We start from the raw sequence: 17865 nt of genomic DNA, 5'->3' as shown, positions 1-17865 counted from the left end.
ATACCCCGCTCATACAGCCTTGCTGCTGGGGGCAGGGAGGCCTCACGGGGAGGGGCTCCTGGAGAGGGTCCCTGCTGCTTTAAGAGGGGCTAGAGGTAGGGACCATAGAGTACTGATTGCTGTGGATGGGGTGTCCCCTGGGGCACCTGCTTGGCACCCTGGAAGCCTTTTGTGGCAACAGAAGGGCCCCTGGAACGTCCAGACCCTCCTTTTATTGACAGAGATCTGTCAGCGGAGGTGTTCTTCCTTCTGGCAAGCTGCATGCAGCTATTCACAAAACTGCTGCATTCTGTCGACTTACTGTGGACGCAACGCCCTTGGGAATCTGGAAGCTCCCTGGGTTTTGTTGACAAAACAGGCGTTTTTGTCGACAATACCCTCTAGTGTAGACATAGCCTGAGTGAAGTTCATGGTCAGAGTACAGATTTGCAGACCAAACAGATCTTGGTGATAAATACCAGGTCAGGCAGCAAGGCTATAACATATCATGGGACTTATTGGTTGAACATCGTGCCAAATTTGCATATTATATATATTTGTAGATCATGTGCCATCTGTCTTAGTAATCATGCCACCTGTGCTTGAGAAGCTGTCAGTAATAACTTGAATAGAACATAAGTGGCACAAAGTACATGTCTGCTGAATTTCTCAGGCTGTCAGTTCAAGCCCTGTACAGACACTATATGGAGCACTGCTTCTCTGTGCAAATATCCACCTCTTGCTTCTAACCAATTGTCATTTCCCTAAATTGAGTATTCTGGGGGAAGAAAAAGGGATTGTGCTTGTGAGGCTGACAGACCTGCTCAGCATGAGGTTGATGGACCAGCTCAAATCAAAGTCATAGGCCAGTTCCTTTGTGTGTGAATATTAAAGAAATGTAAAGTGGCCTAGGAGTAACAGGATGGTTAAACATTTGTGCGGGTACCAAAAAATGTTAATGTTATTGTCTTCATTTAGCTGTAACCTGTTGAATGCTATTGCCTTATATTATGTATCTCTCTACACTTAATTAACTCTAGATTAAAAGTATGTGTTAGCATTAAAATGGGAACTTACTCGATGAACACGAAGGAAGGATTGCTTCAGTATGTGATAGTGTGTTTATATTGCTTTGATTCATTATATGAGATTGGAGCTTAGGAAAAAAATAAAAGATTTCTAACTTCAAAGATTGGGCCATTTTCATAGCAACATTAAGGACTAGGGTTGGAAGACACCTCCGGAGGTCATCTAGTACAACCCGCTGCTCAAAGCAGGATCAATGCAAGGAAGGGTACATCCAGACTACACGGAAGATTGACGCAGCCACGGAAAATTTTCCAGAGTTCAATTTCACCCACCAAGTAGAGATGTGCAAAATTAAACTATCTGGCGTCTGCAGTTGACCCTTGTACTCCTCAATATTGCAAGGAGTAAGGGAAGTTGATGGGAGATTTATAAACATGGACTCCTCTTTTAATGCATTTTACCCACTTTAACCTCTCAAAAACTCTCTGATTTCTTTTTATTGGCTAATAAAGCTGTAGGTCATGTCTATACTAGTGCTTATGTCAGCAAAACTTTTGTCACTCAGAAATGTGAACTTCCTCCAGTTCCAAGTGACATAAATTTTTCTGGCATAACTGCTCATGTGTTCACTACGTTGGTGGGAGATGCTCACTTGCTGACACAGCAGTTGCTATTCATTGAGCTGGTTTCATTAAATTGATAGGAGAGTTCGCTCTCATCAGCATAACATGGCTACATGAGAGTTCTTACAGCAGCACAGCTATTGGCACAGCTCTGAGGCTATGAACTTCTAAGTGCAGACATGGCCTTAGTTAGTTTACTAGAGCTACTGGCTTCCACATTGTCTTTGGTGAGACCCAGAATACCAACTTGACCTGGGATAGGTGACTGCTGCTTTGGGGTTCAGAGTAAATCCTAATGCAATGTAATATTTGTTATAGTGCCCAATATTATAAAGTCCAGTTTATCTATGTGGCAAGTTAGGCTGGGAACTGTTTGGCCATGTCCATACTAGCAAGTCCTTTCAGAACATCAGGCCCCCTTTTGAAAGAACAAGTGGAGAGTCCACACACAAAATGCGCTCTTTTGAATTCTTCAAAAGAACATGGTACTTCTTCTGGAGGCCCTCTTCCTCTCCCAAAGGAGGAAGAGTACCTTTTTCCGAAAGATACTTTAGGAAAAAAGCATGTGTAGACACTCCAGGGGCCTTTTGTTTGAAAGAGCGGTCCTCATGATTTCAGATTTTTCGACCCCTGGCCTGTTCTTTTGAAAGAAAGGGGCTGTGTGGATGCTCTCTACTGAAAGAGCAGATTGCTATTTTGATTGTCTTTTTTGTGTGTGGACATGCTCTTTCTAAATGTGTTAAATATTTTAGAGACATCTTTTCTTCCCTCCTTTTTTCCAGTATTTTGGTTTAAGAGTATGTTACCACCAAAGTTTTAAATCTCAACTAAGTAAGCTTTAATGGCATGATCTCCCTGATGTCATAACCACACCAGTTCCCCAGCTGTCCACAGTCTCTCCCAGAGAAGAAAAAACCCAAATTGCAGTGTAAAAATTAATCTGAAAAAAATTTAAAGAAATACAACCCAAAAAAAAATCACCCTTTCTGGCCTACTTTATGCATTCTAATCAGGCAAACACGAGCAGAAATTCTTTTCCCTTCTTTTACAAGTCAATTTGAAAAATAACAAAATTATTTGACTGTTAATATAGTATAGTAAGGTTAAGAAAATGGCTTCATCTACAGCTCTGAATTTGATCATTTAAATCAGTCTTATAACATTTTGCAACAGACAGGTTTGTTTGGGTTTTTGTTGTGGAATCATTCATCTTCCTTTTCAGTTACTGTTTAGGTCTATACCAAAGCATCTCATTCTTCCTTCCCCATAATAGTTAAATCTTACCTTTCCTTGTATGTGAAATCTGTTTTTCCTGAGTCCCATTGCCCAGGCTTTGGTTATGTTCTGAGTGCAAAATGTGAATAATTTCTTTGTCTTTTTCACTCCACACTAAAGAATTACATTCTTCCTGATTCTGCCTGAGAGTATTTTTCTGCAGACTTTCTAAAAATGTTGGACTTTCTTCAGGCTCTTTCTTTGGAAAATTTAAAGGTTTAATGATTGATCCACGCGGAGATCCTGCATTTAAGAGCTGTGTATCTGTAGAGGTTGATGATGAATAAGCAATTAAGTGATTCACTCCTGGGAGCAAATATAATTCAGGATGAACTGCCTAAAATAAACAATACATTAATTGGACAAAGGAGAAGTAAGCAACTTGAAGTGTACACTTGAAATGACAACTTGAAAATTATATGATACATACATGTGGGGGAGCAAATAACTTGACTTTCAGTTCTGTTTCTTGCTTTGCTTTTACCTTTGAACATAAAAAAAGCAAGTAAAATCAACAAAATACTTCTGTAAAAGAATGAAACACACATTTGTACATATTCTTATTTTCTTTGTAAGTTACATATGACATTACATTTACTACATTAGCTTTGTAATAAGAATTGGCTTTGGGTAGGAAGAACACAGATGACAATTCTCTGTTTTTGACATGGCATCTATTCATTTGTACTTTTGTCAGACCCTACACACATGCTATAACCAGCCCACCATGAGTGTATTTTTATAAATAACTTCATCCTATATGCCTTTACTTATGGCTCAGAGGACCAGAGCCAACTCCCAAGTGAAGTCAGTGGAAACACTGCCCTTTGACTTCACTGGGAGTTTGGACTATGTCCCGTTTGAACAGGAAGTATGTGTTAAGTTATATGGTTCTCTTACTTCAGCTGTTAAAACCAAATAAATATTTTAATATAGAAAAAGAATCCACAAACTCTCCTGACAGCTTCTCTATTGTGCCTAAGAATTTTTTTATTGGTTATTATGATATTTTTGTCTACCTTCTTTTCAAATTTTTATTTAGTTTTTGTAATAAACAAAATCTCAGGTGACCAATACACATTTAAGAGCATATTTGAAATCAGCGGGTCTTATGGAGAATAAGAAATCTGAACTTAACATTTATTCCTGCCTTTAACTAATGAATAAATTAAATTTAACTAAATCTAAGACAAAATTCTGCGCACAATTACTCAAAGGCAATAGCATCAATTTTACTATGGACAAATTATTTTTTAAAAAGCTAACATGTTTTCCTTATTCAAATGCCCCTTACTTTGTATGCAAAGTGCAACTCTTGAAACAGCTTACATTGTTACTGTTGTGAAAGAGCAGAACTGAAAAACTTGGCAAATATTTGCTCACAGAGATTAAAAATACAAGTGGTTACCATGACCCCAAACAAACAGGAAGATTATGCCAACTGTATACCACAACTTTAAAATTCACAAGATTAAAACAATATTTACAGCTTGGTGCTAAAAATATTCACATATCTATACTAAGAGATTTTAGCTCTCCGTTAAAGAAAATAATACTTCATTAAGTCTTTGACAGTCTTAGTAGAGGAAGAGGAAACTTCACTAATTTCCTTCAAAAAATGTTTAATGGGGAAAAAGTAAAGAATGTTGCTTAATATCAAGTTTTTTAAAAACGCAAAAGAAAAAATCTAGGTACATGGCAAAACTAACTTACCACTGCTAACTTTTCCCCTATATGTTTCAGAAACATAAACTTGTCTGCATTAGCATCTTCACCCAGGAAGTCTCCAAGCTGCTTCCGTAGCGCTCTCAATGTGACATGACGAGACACCCTAGAAAATCATTATTCATTATTACCTTTATAAGAAAAAATGAGGATGGCTATTTAGTTTGCAATGTGCCTGAATTATTGCACTTCTAAATCAGACAGGTTTGGTGCTTCAGAATTATCATAGTCCACCACAATATTTGATTCACAATACTGTGAATCAAATGTGACAGAGAGATAGTCATGTTAGTCTGTATTCTATCAAAAAAAATGCAACCACAATACGATCTGAGGACAGTTCACATCTCAGTAATCCATACAAAAAGCAAAGGGGCAAGACCTGTGTTTGAAAAAGGGGCAAGACCTGCGTTTGAAAACACTTTTGCTCATCTGACACCAAAAAAGAAAACTAATATGAGGGTATTGGGGCAAGCCAAAACTGCAGAATGATGTCCCCTAGGAACTAAAGCAGGAGGGTTACAGCTGCCCTCTAAATGCAAACGTTTGACCTGGGCTTCGCTACTAGAAGGATATAGAGTGAGTGAGTGTGTGTTTGTTTTAAACAAAATTTCAGAATAAAAACACTCCACAACACACACTTCTTCTCTGGAGAAGAATGAGAGAAAGAAAAATGTATGGCAGATGTTAAAACTGGAGAAAGATGAGGGAAGAGGAACAAAAATTATTAAAAATCTAGAAAACATTGCCAACAGTGAGTGTCTGAAAAGATAGTTTTTTTTAATCTGGAGAAGAGAAAACTAGAGGGGACAAGATAATAATCTTCAAGTATGTAAAAGGCTATTACAAAGAGGAAGGTGATAAAATGTTCTCTCTTGAGGCCAGGCCAAAAAACAATGGACTTAAACTGCAGTGAAGGAGATTTAGATTAGAGAGTAGGAATTGCCAGGGTAGGTAAGCACCAGAACAAATTACTTAGGGAAGTTGTGGAATCTCCATCACTGGAAGATTTTAAGAACTGGTTAGAAAAACACCTGCCAGAGATGGTCTAACTCAACGGTGAGCAACCTTTCTGAGGTGGAGCACTGAAATTTGAGCTTTTGACTTCTATGTACAACCCAAGTGGCAGAAATACTTTTTAAAATCACTAATAGTCCTTACAACAGTTTCTGGTATAGATAATAGTTAGCTCCCCACCTCAGCACAGGGAACTAAACTAGATTACCTATTGAGGTCTCTGTCAGTCCTACATTTCTATGATTTAATGGTGCTTAATGCACTAATGGAAGGCAGTTAGACCTGGTCTATACTAAGAAATTAAGCTGGTTTAACTATGTTGGTGACAGCCATGAAAAATCAACACCCCCTGAACAGTATTGGCAAGCCAGCCCACAGACACCTGGAGATTGATGAAGAATTCTTCTGTTAATTTAGTAACCAACTCTAACTGCACTCATGGAAGAGCTGCACCCACTGGCATAGGCAGTGATTATACAGAAGTGCTGCAGCAGGACTGTAGCATTTCTCCTCCTTATCTAACAATTACCTTATAAATCCAGCTGAAATGAATTTGCTAGTAAGATCTGCAGAAACTGTGTTTAATTTGAAGTTCCACACTGCTTCTGGGACATAAAAAATATGAAGCTCTACCAACTAAATGCAAGGAGAGAGATTATCTCAGTGATAGATATACAGTAAACATTTAAGTAATACAAATATTGGCACAGCGTGAGTATAATATAACCCCACTGAAAGAACTAATATAACAAAACAAAAATAAATGGCATGAGATACATAAAACGTCATTTTTCAGTCTGGTATAACTTTTGTCTGAGCCTTTCACTGTCTCATCAGTTTTGACTCTAAACTTAATAATATTGTAAATGTTTTCTATAGTAATAAAACTGTTAATGCAGACTCAAGACCAAGAGAATTGTGTGTTGTAGCAGAAGAGTTTATAGCTCTGAGTCATTGTTCCAGCCTCTTTGCAGATGTGCCTGGTCATATTATATCCATTTACGTTTGGTTCACATTTGGCAGGCTCTCTCTGCAACCATTACTTCCAGAAATATTACTCTGCTGTCAAGACCTGGAACTGATCAGAAATACTTGAAGTCTTCAGAGACACGTGATCTCCCAAAACTCTGCAGAGCTCTAAGAACCGGACGCACAGTCCATTGAAGTCAATACAAAGACTTCCATTACCGTGAATGAGCTTGGCTTAGGGTTTCACTGTAAAACTGTGTGTGGAGAAGGCTCCATGTGCTTGTGATGAGGGAAAAGACTGCCCTAGCACAATTCTCTCCTTTCTGAAGCTCTGCTTAATGCTCAATTTGTAATGGAAGAGGTGCTGAGGATCAAGCAAGTAGGTGTCACGGCTCAATCAATGTATTTATATTCATGAGTGATGTTGCAAGTCCAGAGATGGTGGGCTATAAATTGCCAATCCTAGAGGTCTCAGGCTCAGCCCTGGCATAAATTAAGCACTGTCTCAGTTGCCTTGCATCTTGTATACTCATATGCATCTTTCCAGACCAGACTAGTGGCCTATAACTGCTACTTTGCATAGATGTTAATAGTGACCCAATGTAGAAAGCAATGGAAAATCAGGCTCTTTATGACCTAGTCCAGGCCTGTATGCTGAAGTTTCGGGGGGGGGGGGGGGGGGGGGCGGGGCGGTGTGTGTGTGTGTGTGTGTGTGTGTGTGTGTGTGTGTGTGCGCGCGCACGCTTTTTTGTAAATGTGGACTGCAATTTTTCAAATATAAAGGAGTTCAAAATAGTTGTGTAATGAATGTACATAAAAGGAGTTATTGAAAAATTTGTGTGGAAACAGTGATTGATAAAATGATTTTACTATAACATACTAAAATTTATATAGTAATAAAGGTTTTATAGAAATTACATTCTGGGATCTTACTGTATTATCTTAGTGAAAAACAATATTCCCTCGTTCCCCCTTCCTTTCCTGTTGCTAGTGACCAAGGGCATGTGTGGAAATATAGTCACTTCCCTGCTCCATGGCCAGCTCTCTTGGCAGGGAGTTAGCCAAGGGTACCTTGGGTTCCACCATCATGACCTGCAGGCTACCCCTGCACAGCACAGCAGGAAGGGGGAGAAAAATAGATATGGGTGAGGTGTGTTTGCACCCACTCTTCATAAACAAACCCCACCCACATGCAGGCCTGTAGACTTACTCCTTGTGTGCTCCCCCCCCCCCCCCCGCCCCCACCCTGCCATGGAACAGAGGTCCAGCAGTACAGGACCCACTATTAACATATGTTCACCTCATTAATGACAAATTCACAATGAGGCACTGACACCATTTCCCGGTCACTAACAATTAAAGCAGTTGTCCGAGTACTCACATGCATATGCCAATATGCTGTTCAAACCAAGACTGGGCCTGAACTGAGGAGGATTAAGTGACATTATGCTTAAAATTGAGATGGCTGTGAAAGCCCTGTTGATAGCTGATAGTTCCAACAGCTGAACCAGTGTCAGCAATTGGAGGAAATTTTTTGGAAAAGTTTCCTTGTGTGTATGTGGTTTATATAACCACATATAAGCTTTTGTGACTATCCTTACAAACTTTTGGCTATTAAACATAAACTAGACTCTGAATGGTATTTCATGCACACAGCTTTAAAATAAGTGGCTATTTTCTTCACCCATCTGCCAGAAAATGTTGCATAGTAGCGATTTTTGACAATGTAGAAAAGTATACAGTACCTATTTTCTAAAACATTCAGAGAAAAAGTTCTCACCTCTGATGTTGGAGGTCTAGTTTGGCTGAATGACATATTCACCAGCACCTATGTAAGGTCACCCTGATTTCCAGATGCTGTTTAAATTTCTTCTGTATCTTAGCATTGCTTAATAATAAGAGTTATGAGAAATCCTGTAAGTCATAAAACGGTATTCCATTCAGTTTTAATCTGTTTCCACTTCATAGAAAAGTTTAAGCAACAGGATAGAGCTTGTAAGTTCGTCTTTCCTTCAGACTGAAGGTTCTGCTTCCAGGAAAATCTGATGATAAACTGAAAGGAGCCAAGTAGTGACTGGCAGGCTTAATACTCCCTGTGATGTGAACACACCTTCTATACAACAAGCTATCACCTAAGTAACCCAGTGAATTGCATAATCACAGACATGCAACTGAGGTTTGCAAGCGTATTCTGTGTAACATTTTCCATTCCTCTTTCATCAAAAATATTTAATTACTGTATATATTTTTCTACAGTACATCTAACAAACACAAAATGTATTTTTCCAGTGTGTTGATTAATTTTTGGAAGGTGGACAAGAATGGCAGCATCTGAAGCTATGTAACACCTGTAACATTTCAGCAGAGGTAGAAAAAGTACCCACAAAGTTACTTGAGTAAAAGTATAGCTGCTAGGGGCCAGGGGAAAGGTGGGGCAGGGTAATGTATTTAACTACAAGTCGCCAGTGTCCCTCTGGAAAACTACTTGAATAAAAAAAGTACATATCCATGCACAAACACACATCACATCTTTATTGTACTCAATTACCCATAAGTGAAAGCAGCTGTATGATTACTCAACCAACTTTTTGCATACTTTTTCCACCTCTGCATTTCAGCATGCATGAGTCAAAACAGAAAAGTATTCTGAGGACTCTTGGAGCAAGAGATGATGTGGAGATGGGCAAGTCCCTGCACCATTGCCTATCTACTGGTGTGCACATCTCAAACCAGGCTGCTGTGGCTCACCAAAGTGAATGAGGGCCACCCGTGCAACCTCATCATCCTTTACAGTTGGCCACTGCTCTCCTAGGTTCTTATTTCTGGGCCGTACTACATTCCTGGGAACCAAGAACCTTAAAGGTATTTAACTTTCTAATTTCTACTGAAATCAATGGGATTATAAAATGGCTAATAATCGTATAGCATGTTTATTATCAAATACTATATCACAGATGTGCAATTATGCTCTTTTTTTCTAGAATTAAGGATTCAGCAGCAGGAGTCAAAAGGTTTTAAATGAGAACACACATTTTTAAGCAAAAAATAAAAATAAAAAATCCTTCTGTCAGTTTCTTTAATCTTTGTTATTTGAATTAATTACAACAAACTGAAAATGATTCTGGTTTATGGACATTCTCTAAATTAGCATTTTTTTTCTAGGCACATCTGTTGAAATTAGATTGCAATGTTTAGTTTAGCTGAATGAAGAGCTAATTTTATTCTGACTCATCATAAACATTATTTTATAGTATAAAAACTCTCTAGGCCTGGATTCACTATTACTGGCTCCATAAATCCAATGTAAAAAAGCTTTCCGTTTTTGTCTCCATTTTTGTGGCTTGCAGATATTACTTGGAAGCCAACTAAGTAAATGCAAAGTCCCAAACCCACAATGTCCAGAGAGCACATTATATGTCAGGGATTGAAACTTTGACTAGTCACCTTTTTTTCAACCTTAGAACTATGGAATTATAAAGCAAATATTCAAAATTTGTGAAACACCTAACAGGATTGTATAAGTAACTAATGTACACTTGCCAGACCCACCTTTCCCCCATCCTAGAGATGAGGCAGAGAGGTAAAATGTTTTATTGGCCCAGTTTAGGTGGGTGGAAGGAAGCCTGTTTAAGCACTGCATGAACTTGCAGGGGAGCACATACAGTGCAAGTGAGGCACTCCTAAGACTCATGTTCAGATGGTTCAAACACAGCCATGAAGGTGATGTGGGGTTCAGGTTTTGGCCAACTCTGCCACAGGCTTGTGTGATCTCTCTTGAGGTAGTAACACAGAGCGCTAGCCATGTTAGTCTGTATTCTATCAAAACTAAAAAAAGCAGTCATGTAGCACTGTAAAGACTAACAAAATAATTTATTAGGTGGTGAGCTTTCGTGGGACAGACCCACTTCTTCAGAGACATAGTCTTACCAGAACAGATTCAATATATAAAGCATAGAGGTCCAAAAATTATCAAGGTTGGCAAATCAGAAGAGCAGAGAGATGGGGGAGAGGGGGGTGGGGAAGTAAGGCCATGTCTACACTGGCACAAATATTCGAAACAGGCATGCTAATAGCCATTTCAAAGGTTACTGATGATGTGCTGAATTGAATATTCAGCACCTCATTAGCATTAGCACACTTCCGGCTGTGGCGCTTCAAAAGCACCGCTTTCAAATGTGCACAGCTCAGCACGCCTACATGGGGGTCCTTTACAAAAGGCCTCCCGCACATTTCAAAATCCCCTTATTCCCTTCAGCTGAGGGGAATAAGGGGCTTTCAAAATGTGCAGGTTCCTTTCTAAAAGAACCCATATAGCCGTGCCAAGCTGTGCGCATTCGAAAGTGGTGCTTTCGAAGCACTGCAGCTGGAAGCGTGTGAATGCTAATGAGGTGCTGAATTCATTAGTAATCTTTGAAATGGCCATTAACATGGCTATTTCGAAGATTTGTGCCAGTGTAGACACGGCCTAAGTGTTAGGTCAACCATCAAAGTATTCAGAAGAGTCCTTATTATGGATCAGGTAATTGTTGTCCTTGTTCAAACCACGTTAATGTGTCGAATTTGAATATGAATGTTACTTCTGAATATGCTCTCTGTAGACAGTTGTTAAATTCCCTTTTCAGTAGAACACAGATGCTCAGGTCTTTAGCAGGATGGCCCACTCTATTAAAGTGCTGACTGACAGGCTTGTGTATTTTGGAGATTTTTGACATCTGTTCTACGTCCATGCTTTCTTTGTCGAAGAGTGTTTGCGGTCTGTCCTATATACATGGCGTGTGCGCATTGTTGGCACACGATGATGGCATATATGACAGTTGAAGAACAGGCGACTGTGCCCAGGATTCTGTAATTATCGTGGTTAGGGCTAGTGATGTGTTTTGCAGAAAAAAATCTTTAACAACCATCTACAGAGAGAATGTTTGGAACTAACATTCATATTTGACACTAACACGTGGTTTGAACAGGGCCAGCAATTACCTGACCCATTATAAGGCCTCTTTCACATACTTTGATGTTTGACCTAACTCTTAACACTCCCCCCCCCCAGGCAACCTCCCTACCTGCTCTTCTGATTTGCCAACTTTGATAACAATTTTTGGACCGCTGTGCTTTATAGATTGTTCTGGAAAGGCTGCACTTCTGAAGAAGAGGGGCAGTCCCAGGAAAGCTCACCACCTCATAGATTATTTTGTTAGTCTTTAAAGTGCTTCATGACGGTTGGTCTGTTTTCACATGAGGTCAGTTGCAGCCTTTCCCTCCCCGTGTGTCAGAGGGGCTCGTGCTCCACAGGCGAGCACCACTTGGCTCCCTACACCAGCACTTGGGGGTCGCTGACTGGGGCAGGCGCAAGAGCCGCGAGTGACCTTGGATTTCCTCTTCAGTCCCTGTTACTTTCTTTCCCCTCCGCTGCTCCACTGCCCGGCCGGCGGCGGCGGAGGGCTGTACCTGGGTCACACGGCTGGCCCGTGGGCTCTCAGACCCCCCATGCCTGGCACCTTCCCGCCGTGTCGCCGGGCCGGAGCCCAGCCCGCTGAGGAGCGGAACCGTCTCAGGATGCTGGCGACAGGCGCCCCAGGACAAGCTACGGCCCAGCTATAACGGCTCGGGCGATACGCCGCTATCGGGACATCTACGGGACGCTATCGCGATAGAGACGTTAGCGTTTCCCGCTAAAGCTCCCCGCAGCCGAGACGGTGGCGCCCCAGGCGAGGCGCTGAGCGGGGTCGCAGCGCCCCCTCAGGCCGGGCCGGGCCGGGCCGGTGATTGCGCAGGCGCCGGGGACAGTTTGGGACGCGCCGGAAACTTGGTGCCGAAGTTGTGAGCAGCGACTGGGCCCGTCGCGCCATGTCGGGCTCCTCCAGCGTGGTGGCCATGAAGAAGGTGGTGCAGCAGCTGCGCCTGGAGGCCAGCGTGAGCCGCGTGAAGGTGGGAGAGGCCGCGGGGGGCAGCGCCCGGTCCCCTTGGCCCAAGGGCCACGGCTGCCCCGTACCCCGCCCCGCCTGCGGGCCGCCACGCCCGGACAGGCCGCTCTGCCCCGCCGGCCCTAGGGGCAGCGAGCGGTGCGCGGCCCCGCGGGGGACAGGCCCCGTTGTGCGGCGTGGCTCGCCCGGCGCCGCTGTGCTGGGCCGGGCCGGGCCGGGCCGCTCTGAGCGCCCGCGGGCCCCGGCCGCTCACTTCCTGGGGTGCGCTGGGCTGCTGCCGCCGGCACTCACCAGCCGGGCCCCTTCCCCTAGCTTGTCCCCCGCCGCTGCCCTGCCGCCGCGCCCAGCCTAGCCGGGGCGGGCCCGTTGTCTTGTTCAAAGCCAACTCCGCGGGGGAAAAGGGGCCAGACCAACGGATCTGGTGCTCTGGCTTTGGGCAACGCTCTTCCGATTGACCACCGGCCCGCTTGGGGACCACCCTGGCCCATGCTGAGAGAGCATCGGTTGTGGGCTTTCTGGCTGGGAGAGGCCGTGTGGCAGACTGGCAAGGGACTGGTTGCCCATCCGGTCTTTTCAAAATCCGGCATTAGGGAGAATTTCACAGGCTGTTTTCATTTTACTTTTCTGTTTTCGTGTACCAACCCCCTTGTGCAAGACAAAACATTGCTTCATGCGTAGGCTCCTCTCAAAAAGCTTCCAGAAAGGAGGTGGGGAATAAAGTTACATCTATGATGCAAGGGCGTCCGTCTTTAATGCACATGGTCATAATGAGCCTTGTTTCTCCTTAGACATCAAAGTTACTCATATTTTGTGGGGAAAACTTTGCAAACGTAAAAAAACCTTTAGGCTGTTAGTTTTTTTTTAAAATAACTTGGTCATGGACATATGTTAGACATGACACAGCATCAAGGGTGATTTTAAAACACTTTTAACCATTCCATGCTACTGTACTTTTATAAGTCTGATTTATTTCATATACCCCCGTTTTTCCACCCCACTTAAAAACTACTTGTTTGCAAAAATCAGGTATAAAAATGCAAGTGTCACAGCATGCTATTCCTCAGTTTTAAATCTCTTCATTTTTACAATTATATTCTACTTTTCAATATAACATATAGAGCAGTACAAACAATTTCATTTTGTATTAATTTCCCTAGTGCTTATTTGCATAGTTTTACACACTACCAAGTTTTCAGATAAACTGATGTAATCCCTGGAAGACCTCTGCATAACCCAAGCTGAGACTCACTTATTTAAAATTCTCAGACTGAGTGGCAGAAGGCTTTTTCTCATGTCACTTTAATTCAGATAAAACAAAAGGACAAAATGTAAATGTCCAGATAGTGGAAGGTTTGTTCAAAGTAAAGGCGGCTTTATTTTGGCAACTTCTCCCGCTTAATTCAAAGGCTTATGCTCTTTTGGGGGCGGGGAGAGTCTCTGAAGATATGTTTGTACCACCACCAGTGGCACCCCTTTCTGAGTCCACTGGATACAACTGTAAACACTTGAGTTACATTGGGGTTGTATTCCTGCAACCCCTGCATAATTCAATTTTTTGCCCAAAATGAGGGGAACCAGGAAACTGACCAGCCCTAGTGGGCTCCCAGAGTGGTGGAGCTGGGAACCAGGGGGCAGCCTGGTTCCTGTCTCCCCTCCACTTGTGGGACCCAGAAAACTGACCAGCACATGAGCTGGTCAGTTTCCCCTGTCCCCCTAAGCAGCAGCCTGGCTTCCCTCCCCTTGCAGACCCAAGCCTTGACCTGACCTAAGCAGCAGCCTTGGTCAGTTTTCTGGCTCTCAGCTCCCTTCCACTCCAACCACCTGGTTCCCAGCTCCCTGCCACTTCAGGGACTGGGAAGTTGCTCCTGTCAGGTACAGCATCCTGACTTGTTGCCACCACCCCACACAGGAAACCAGTTCTGTCAGGGGTGCAGCCAAGAGTCAGGCTGCCACTCCTGGTGGGAGCGGTTTCCTGCTCCTGTCAGGGTGACGGTCGCTTTAACCTGAGACACATGCAACTTGGCTGTGACTAGCTCAAGGGTTTACTGTATTACAGTTAAATATTACCCCCAAGATCATCACTGTGCTTCATTTGCAAATGGAAACTTTAACATAAGTGAATTTTTCATTCTTGAGGGCCGATGGACTCCTTTTGCAATGCATTTAAAGAAAATGGTATACTAACTTAATTCTTGTTCTTAAGGCTTGTTTTCAGCGTTAACTCAAATTATTCAGTTCCCACTTCAGTGAAAGGAGGTCTCACGCTGCAAAACATTAGTGCAGGACACATCAAATTGGATGTGTAGTTGAGTCCACACTGCTTTATAAATCCCAGCAGCACTTGAGTGTCAGCCTACACACTGCCAAGCCACCTACATCAATTTTAAAACACATGCTAGAGAACTTAGACTTCTCTGTTGCTGGGAGCTGGGCTAGGGTCAGCATTTGTAAGCATTTATGTTTTAGCTATCCCTGTAGTGAAGATAAGCCCTTAAAGTGTATCATAAAACTGATCTTGGGTTTACATTAGGAATACACCTTGATGTATGTTTTCATGTCTTGTAAAAATTAGTGTGTAAAATGCTATTGCAGGTTAAGGGACCTGTATGTGTAGTAGCCAAAAGCCAATTTTCAAAGATCTATTGAATTGTGCACTAACTAGCAGAAGACAAAGCAAACTCCCTTAAAACATAGTATTAATGAATGCTATAGTTTTGGTTTCTGACTTAACAAAAATCAAATGCACGTGTTGTGTGTAATAAAATCTAGCTTTACTGACTACAGCACCCTTCATGCATTGCAGAATGTCACAAGACAAAGTATTTGCAGTGAATTTTAATTAAAAACTTATTTTACTAGGTTTCTCAAGCAGCAGCAGACTTGAAGCAGTTCTGTCTGCAGAATGCACAACATGATCCCCTCCTGACAGGAGTGTCCTCAAGTACAAATCCATTCAGACCCCAGAAAGTCTGTTCATTTTTGTAATTTGGTGAACTAGCTTGATCTCTTTCAGTGGTAAGTTGCTTTCTGACTTTTCAATAAACGTCCACTAAAATTTACTGTTCTCATTTCCTTACCAAAAAAAAATTTAGTGCTAGTGAACAAAATCCTATTTGACAGTTCTGAAGTCTTTTGTCCATGGAGCAGATAGAGCATGGACTCTGGCAGTATAAGAGTCTCCATTCACATCATGCCACGTTACTTCTCTCAAACTTGAAGGGATCACTTCCAAAGTTAACAAATCTTCATGCCAGTCTAGGTCTTACCTCTGAACTACAATTGCCAACAATAGTGCTTCTGTGACATGAATAGTTCTCTACTTGGAACTATATCAAGACCACCAATTCATTTAACAGAAACTTTTATAGAGATATAGCCAACCACAATGACTTTGTTCACTGCTGAGCTGGGCTGGATTTGAATGGAGCAGTAAAATGGTTCTCAAGACTTAACCAATGCAATTATGGAATTTTACCCAAATGAGTTTAGTCAAATGGGTTAATTACTATTTTGACTTGCCTGAGAATACTAGTAAGTTTCAAATTGTATCGTGTGTTTCAAAATGTTGGGATTAAGGTAAAGCTGTACTTAAACATGGGTTTCCCAATAGAATTTGACAACGCTATAAAAATTTCTTCATGCAAGTTGCATTTGTTTTTGCCATTTGGTAACTTACTGTTACAGTTCTCTGAAGGAAGCTTCAAAAATACTGTGTTAGGACACAGCATAATTGTATAAGCTGCATACACTCAGGTTTGATCTCTCCCCCAAGCCAGTCCCTCTAAGGGCGGAAAAAAACCACATACCACAAACAAAACCACATAAATGTATTTCTTACCCTCATGTATTAGAAGTTAGTTCTGTCCTTCCCTTGAATAATTCCACAGACATTAAGTCAATTGTCCTGTTGTATACTTGTTACTTCCTTAGTGTGCACTAATCCCCCAACTTGTTTTACTAGATTGTCTAGGAAAGAGAATCACTACAGTGAATAGCAAGATAGCTGGTAAAAACTTTTTACAAGAGGAGTTTGAACACCAAATTAGAATGCCATTTGTGTAGGGTGGTATTTTAGAATTCCTGTAGGTTGTTGAGTTTATTTTCACTTGGAATTTTAAAAACTGATTGAAACCTATAAATGTGAAAAACTTTTTGTACAAGGACATTCCTAATATGCATTCATACCACAACTGTCTACTTTTGTTGAAGTGCTCAAGCGTGAATCTGTTCTAATCTTTTCCAGAGAACCACACCCACAAAGAGGCAGTGGTATCAGCTACTTTCCTTCAACCCCCCCCTCCCCCCACCACAAGAAAACCAAACTCTTCTAAAAATGAAATTTTATTTCTCAAGTGTTTAGCCCCCTACCACAGCTTGTGGTGAGATAAAAACATCTGTTTATGCTACCATCACAAACACAAGTCCTTAAGACAACAGTTTAGGCATACTATCTGTAAAAGAAGTCTTTTCCCTATAAGCTCCCCAGACAGCAAGTTTAACTGGCACAGCCCTACTGTTTTGAGGATGAGCCAGAAAAGTTAGGCACAGTTGGTGGTGAAGCAGTGATTGTCCCTGATCTCCACCACTAGTGGAAGTAGTAGCTACCATCTGTCTCACACAGTAAATACTCTGGTTGTCTTTAATGTGAAGGTGATGTTTACAGAAGAGAGTTTGCAACTATTTTTGCTGCAAGAATTTACTTTCTCTGTTCAACTAGTTATCACCCAGTTTAACGGCTCTCTCTCAGGAGAAGAATCTCCTGTTCACTTGTACAAAGCATCTAGCCCTGGTGTATGAGTCTTACCAGAGAGAATTTACAGTATACAAGTTTCTCAATGACCATGAAAGCCCCCCTCTGCCGTATGAGCTACTTGTGAAGGTAGACTGGTTTATATCTATTTGTTTTTGGTGTCCTTGAAACAAAAAGATGCATGTGGGAGTATTTTCACTAATCATACATACAGATCTTCATTACTTTTCTCTATTCCCTCCCCCCCCTTTTTTTTTTTAAAGTCTTTTCAGATCTTCTAACAACTTTTCACAGCTGCTCTGTGTGGAGAGAATGTGATTCAAGGAGTGGCTTGGTTTGAAGACTACAAAAGCTTAGCCTTAACAATGTGCCAAGTTAACTGTAAATCGCTACTGTTTGTTGTCAAACATCTTACCATCTACCTCTCCGAATGAACTGTGTGCTACCTGCAATAACTTCTACTTCATGAGGGAATCAGTTTTACATACCAAGCAAAAAATAAAAATGTTTTGACTTAATCTGTTTTTGGAATTACTGCGGGGCTGTTTTGTTACTTTGATACGTCTCCAAGGTTATT

At 41.7% G+C, this 17865-nt stretch overlaps 2 protein-coding genes across 2 annotated transcripts in view; one reads left to right on the top strand and one right to left on the bottom strand.

Annotated features, from left to right (window-relative positions):
- SPATA1 (spermatogenesis associated 1) overlaps positions 1-8433 on the bottom strand; it is a 33646-nt gene extending 25213 nt beyond the window's left edge. Inside the window, exons 1-5 of the mRNA XM_075003268.1 lie at positions 8398-8433; positions 6178-6284; positions 4620-4737; positions 3337-3390; positions 2916-3243 (exon numbers count right to left, since the gene is read on the bottom strand). Coding sequence (XP_074859369.1) covers positions 2916-3243; positions 3337-3390; positions 4620-4737; positions 6178-6284; positions 8398-8433 — 643 coding nt within the window. The remainder of the gene's footprint in view (positions 1-2915; positions 3244-3336; positions 3391-4619; positions 4738-6177; positions 6285-8397) is intronic.
- A 3950-nt stretch (positions 8434-12383) lies between these two features.
- Positions 12384-17806, top strand: GNG5 (G protein subunit gamma 5). Its single transcript, XM_075002749.1, has 3 exons — positions 12384-12542; positions 15398-15553; positions 17552-17806. Exons 1-2 carry the CDS (start codon positions 12462-12464, stop codon positions 15521-15523), a joined length of 207 nt encoding a protein of 68 aa, XP_074858850.1. The 5' UTR covers positions 12384-12461; the 3' UTR covers positions 15524-15553; positions 17552-17806.
- The last annotated feature ends 59 nt before the right edge of the window (positions 17807-17865 follow it).

Source organism: Carettochelys insculpta, chromosome 9, assembly GCF_033958435.1.
Source record: "Carettochelys insculpta isolate YL-2023 chromosome 9, ASM3395843v1, whole genome shotgun sequence".
In the NCBI taxonomy this organism is placed as follows: domain Eukaryota; kingdom Metazoa; phylum Chordata; order Testudines; family Carettochelyidae; genus Carettochelys; species Carettochelys insculpta.
The sequence above is the reverse complement of the archived record's forward strand: the minus strand, read 5'-3'. Positions and strand labels throughout refer to the sequence as shown.

Bases quoted from the DNA above. Each gene is read 5' to 3' on its own strand.
- GNG5 (XM_075002749.1), top strand. From the start codon at position 12,462: ATGTCGGGCTCCTCCAGCGTGGTGGCCATGAAGAAGGTGGTGCAGCAG. The intron at 12,543-15,397 runs GTGGGAGAGGCC...TTATTTTACTAG, and splicing joins CCAGCGTGAGCCGCGTGAAG to GTTTCTCAAGCAGCAGCAGA.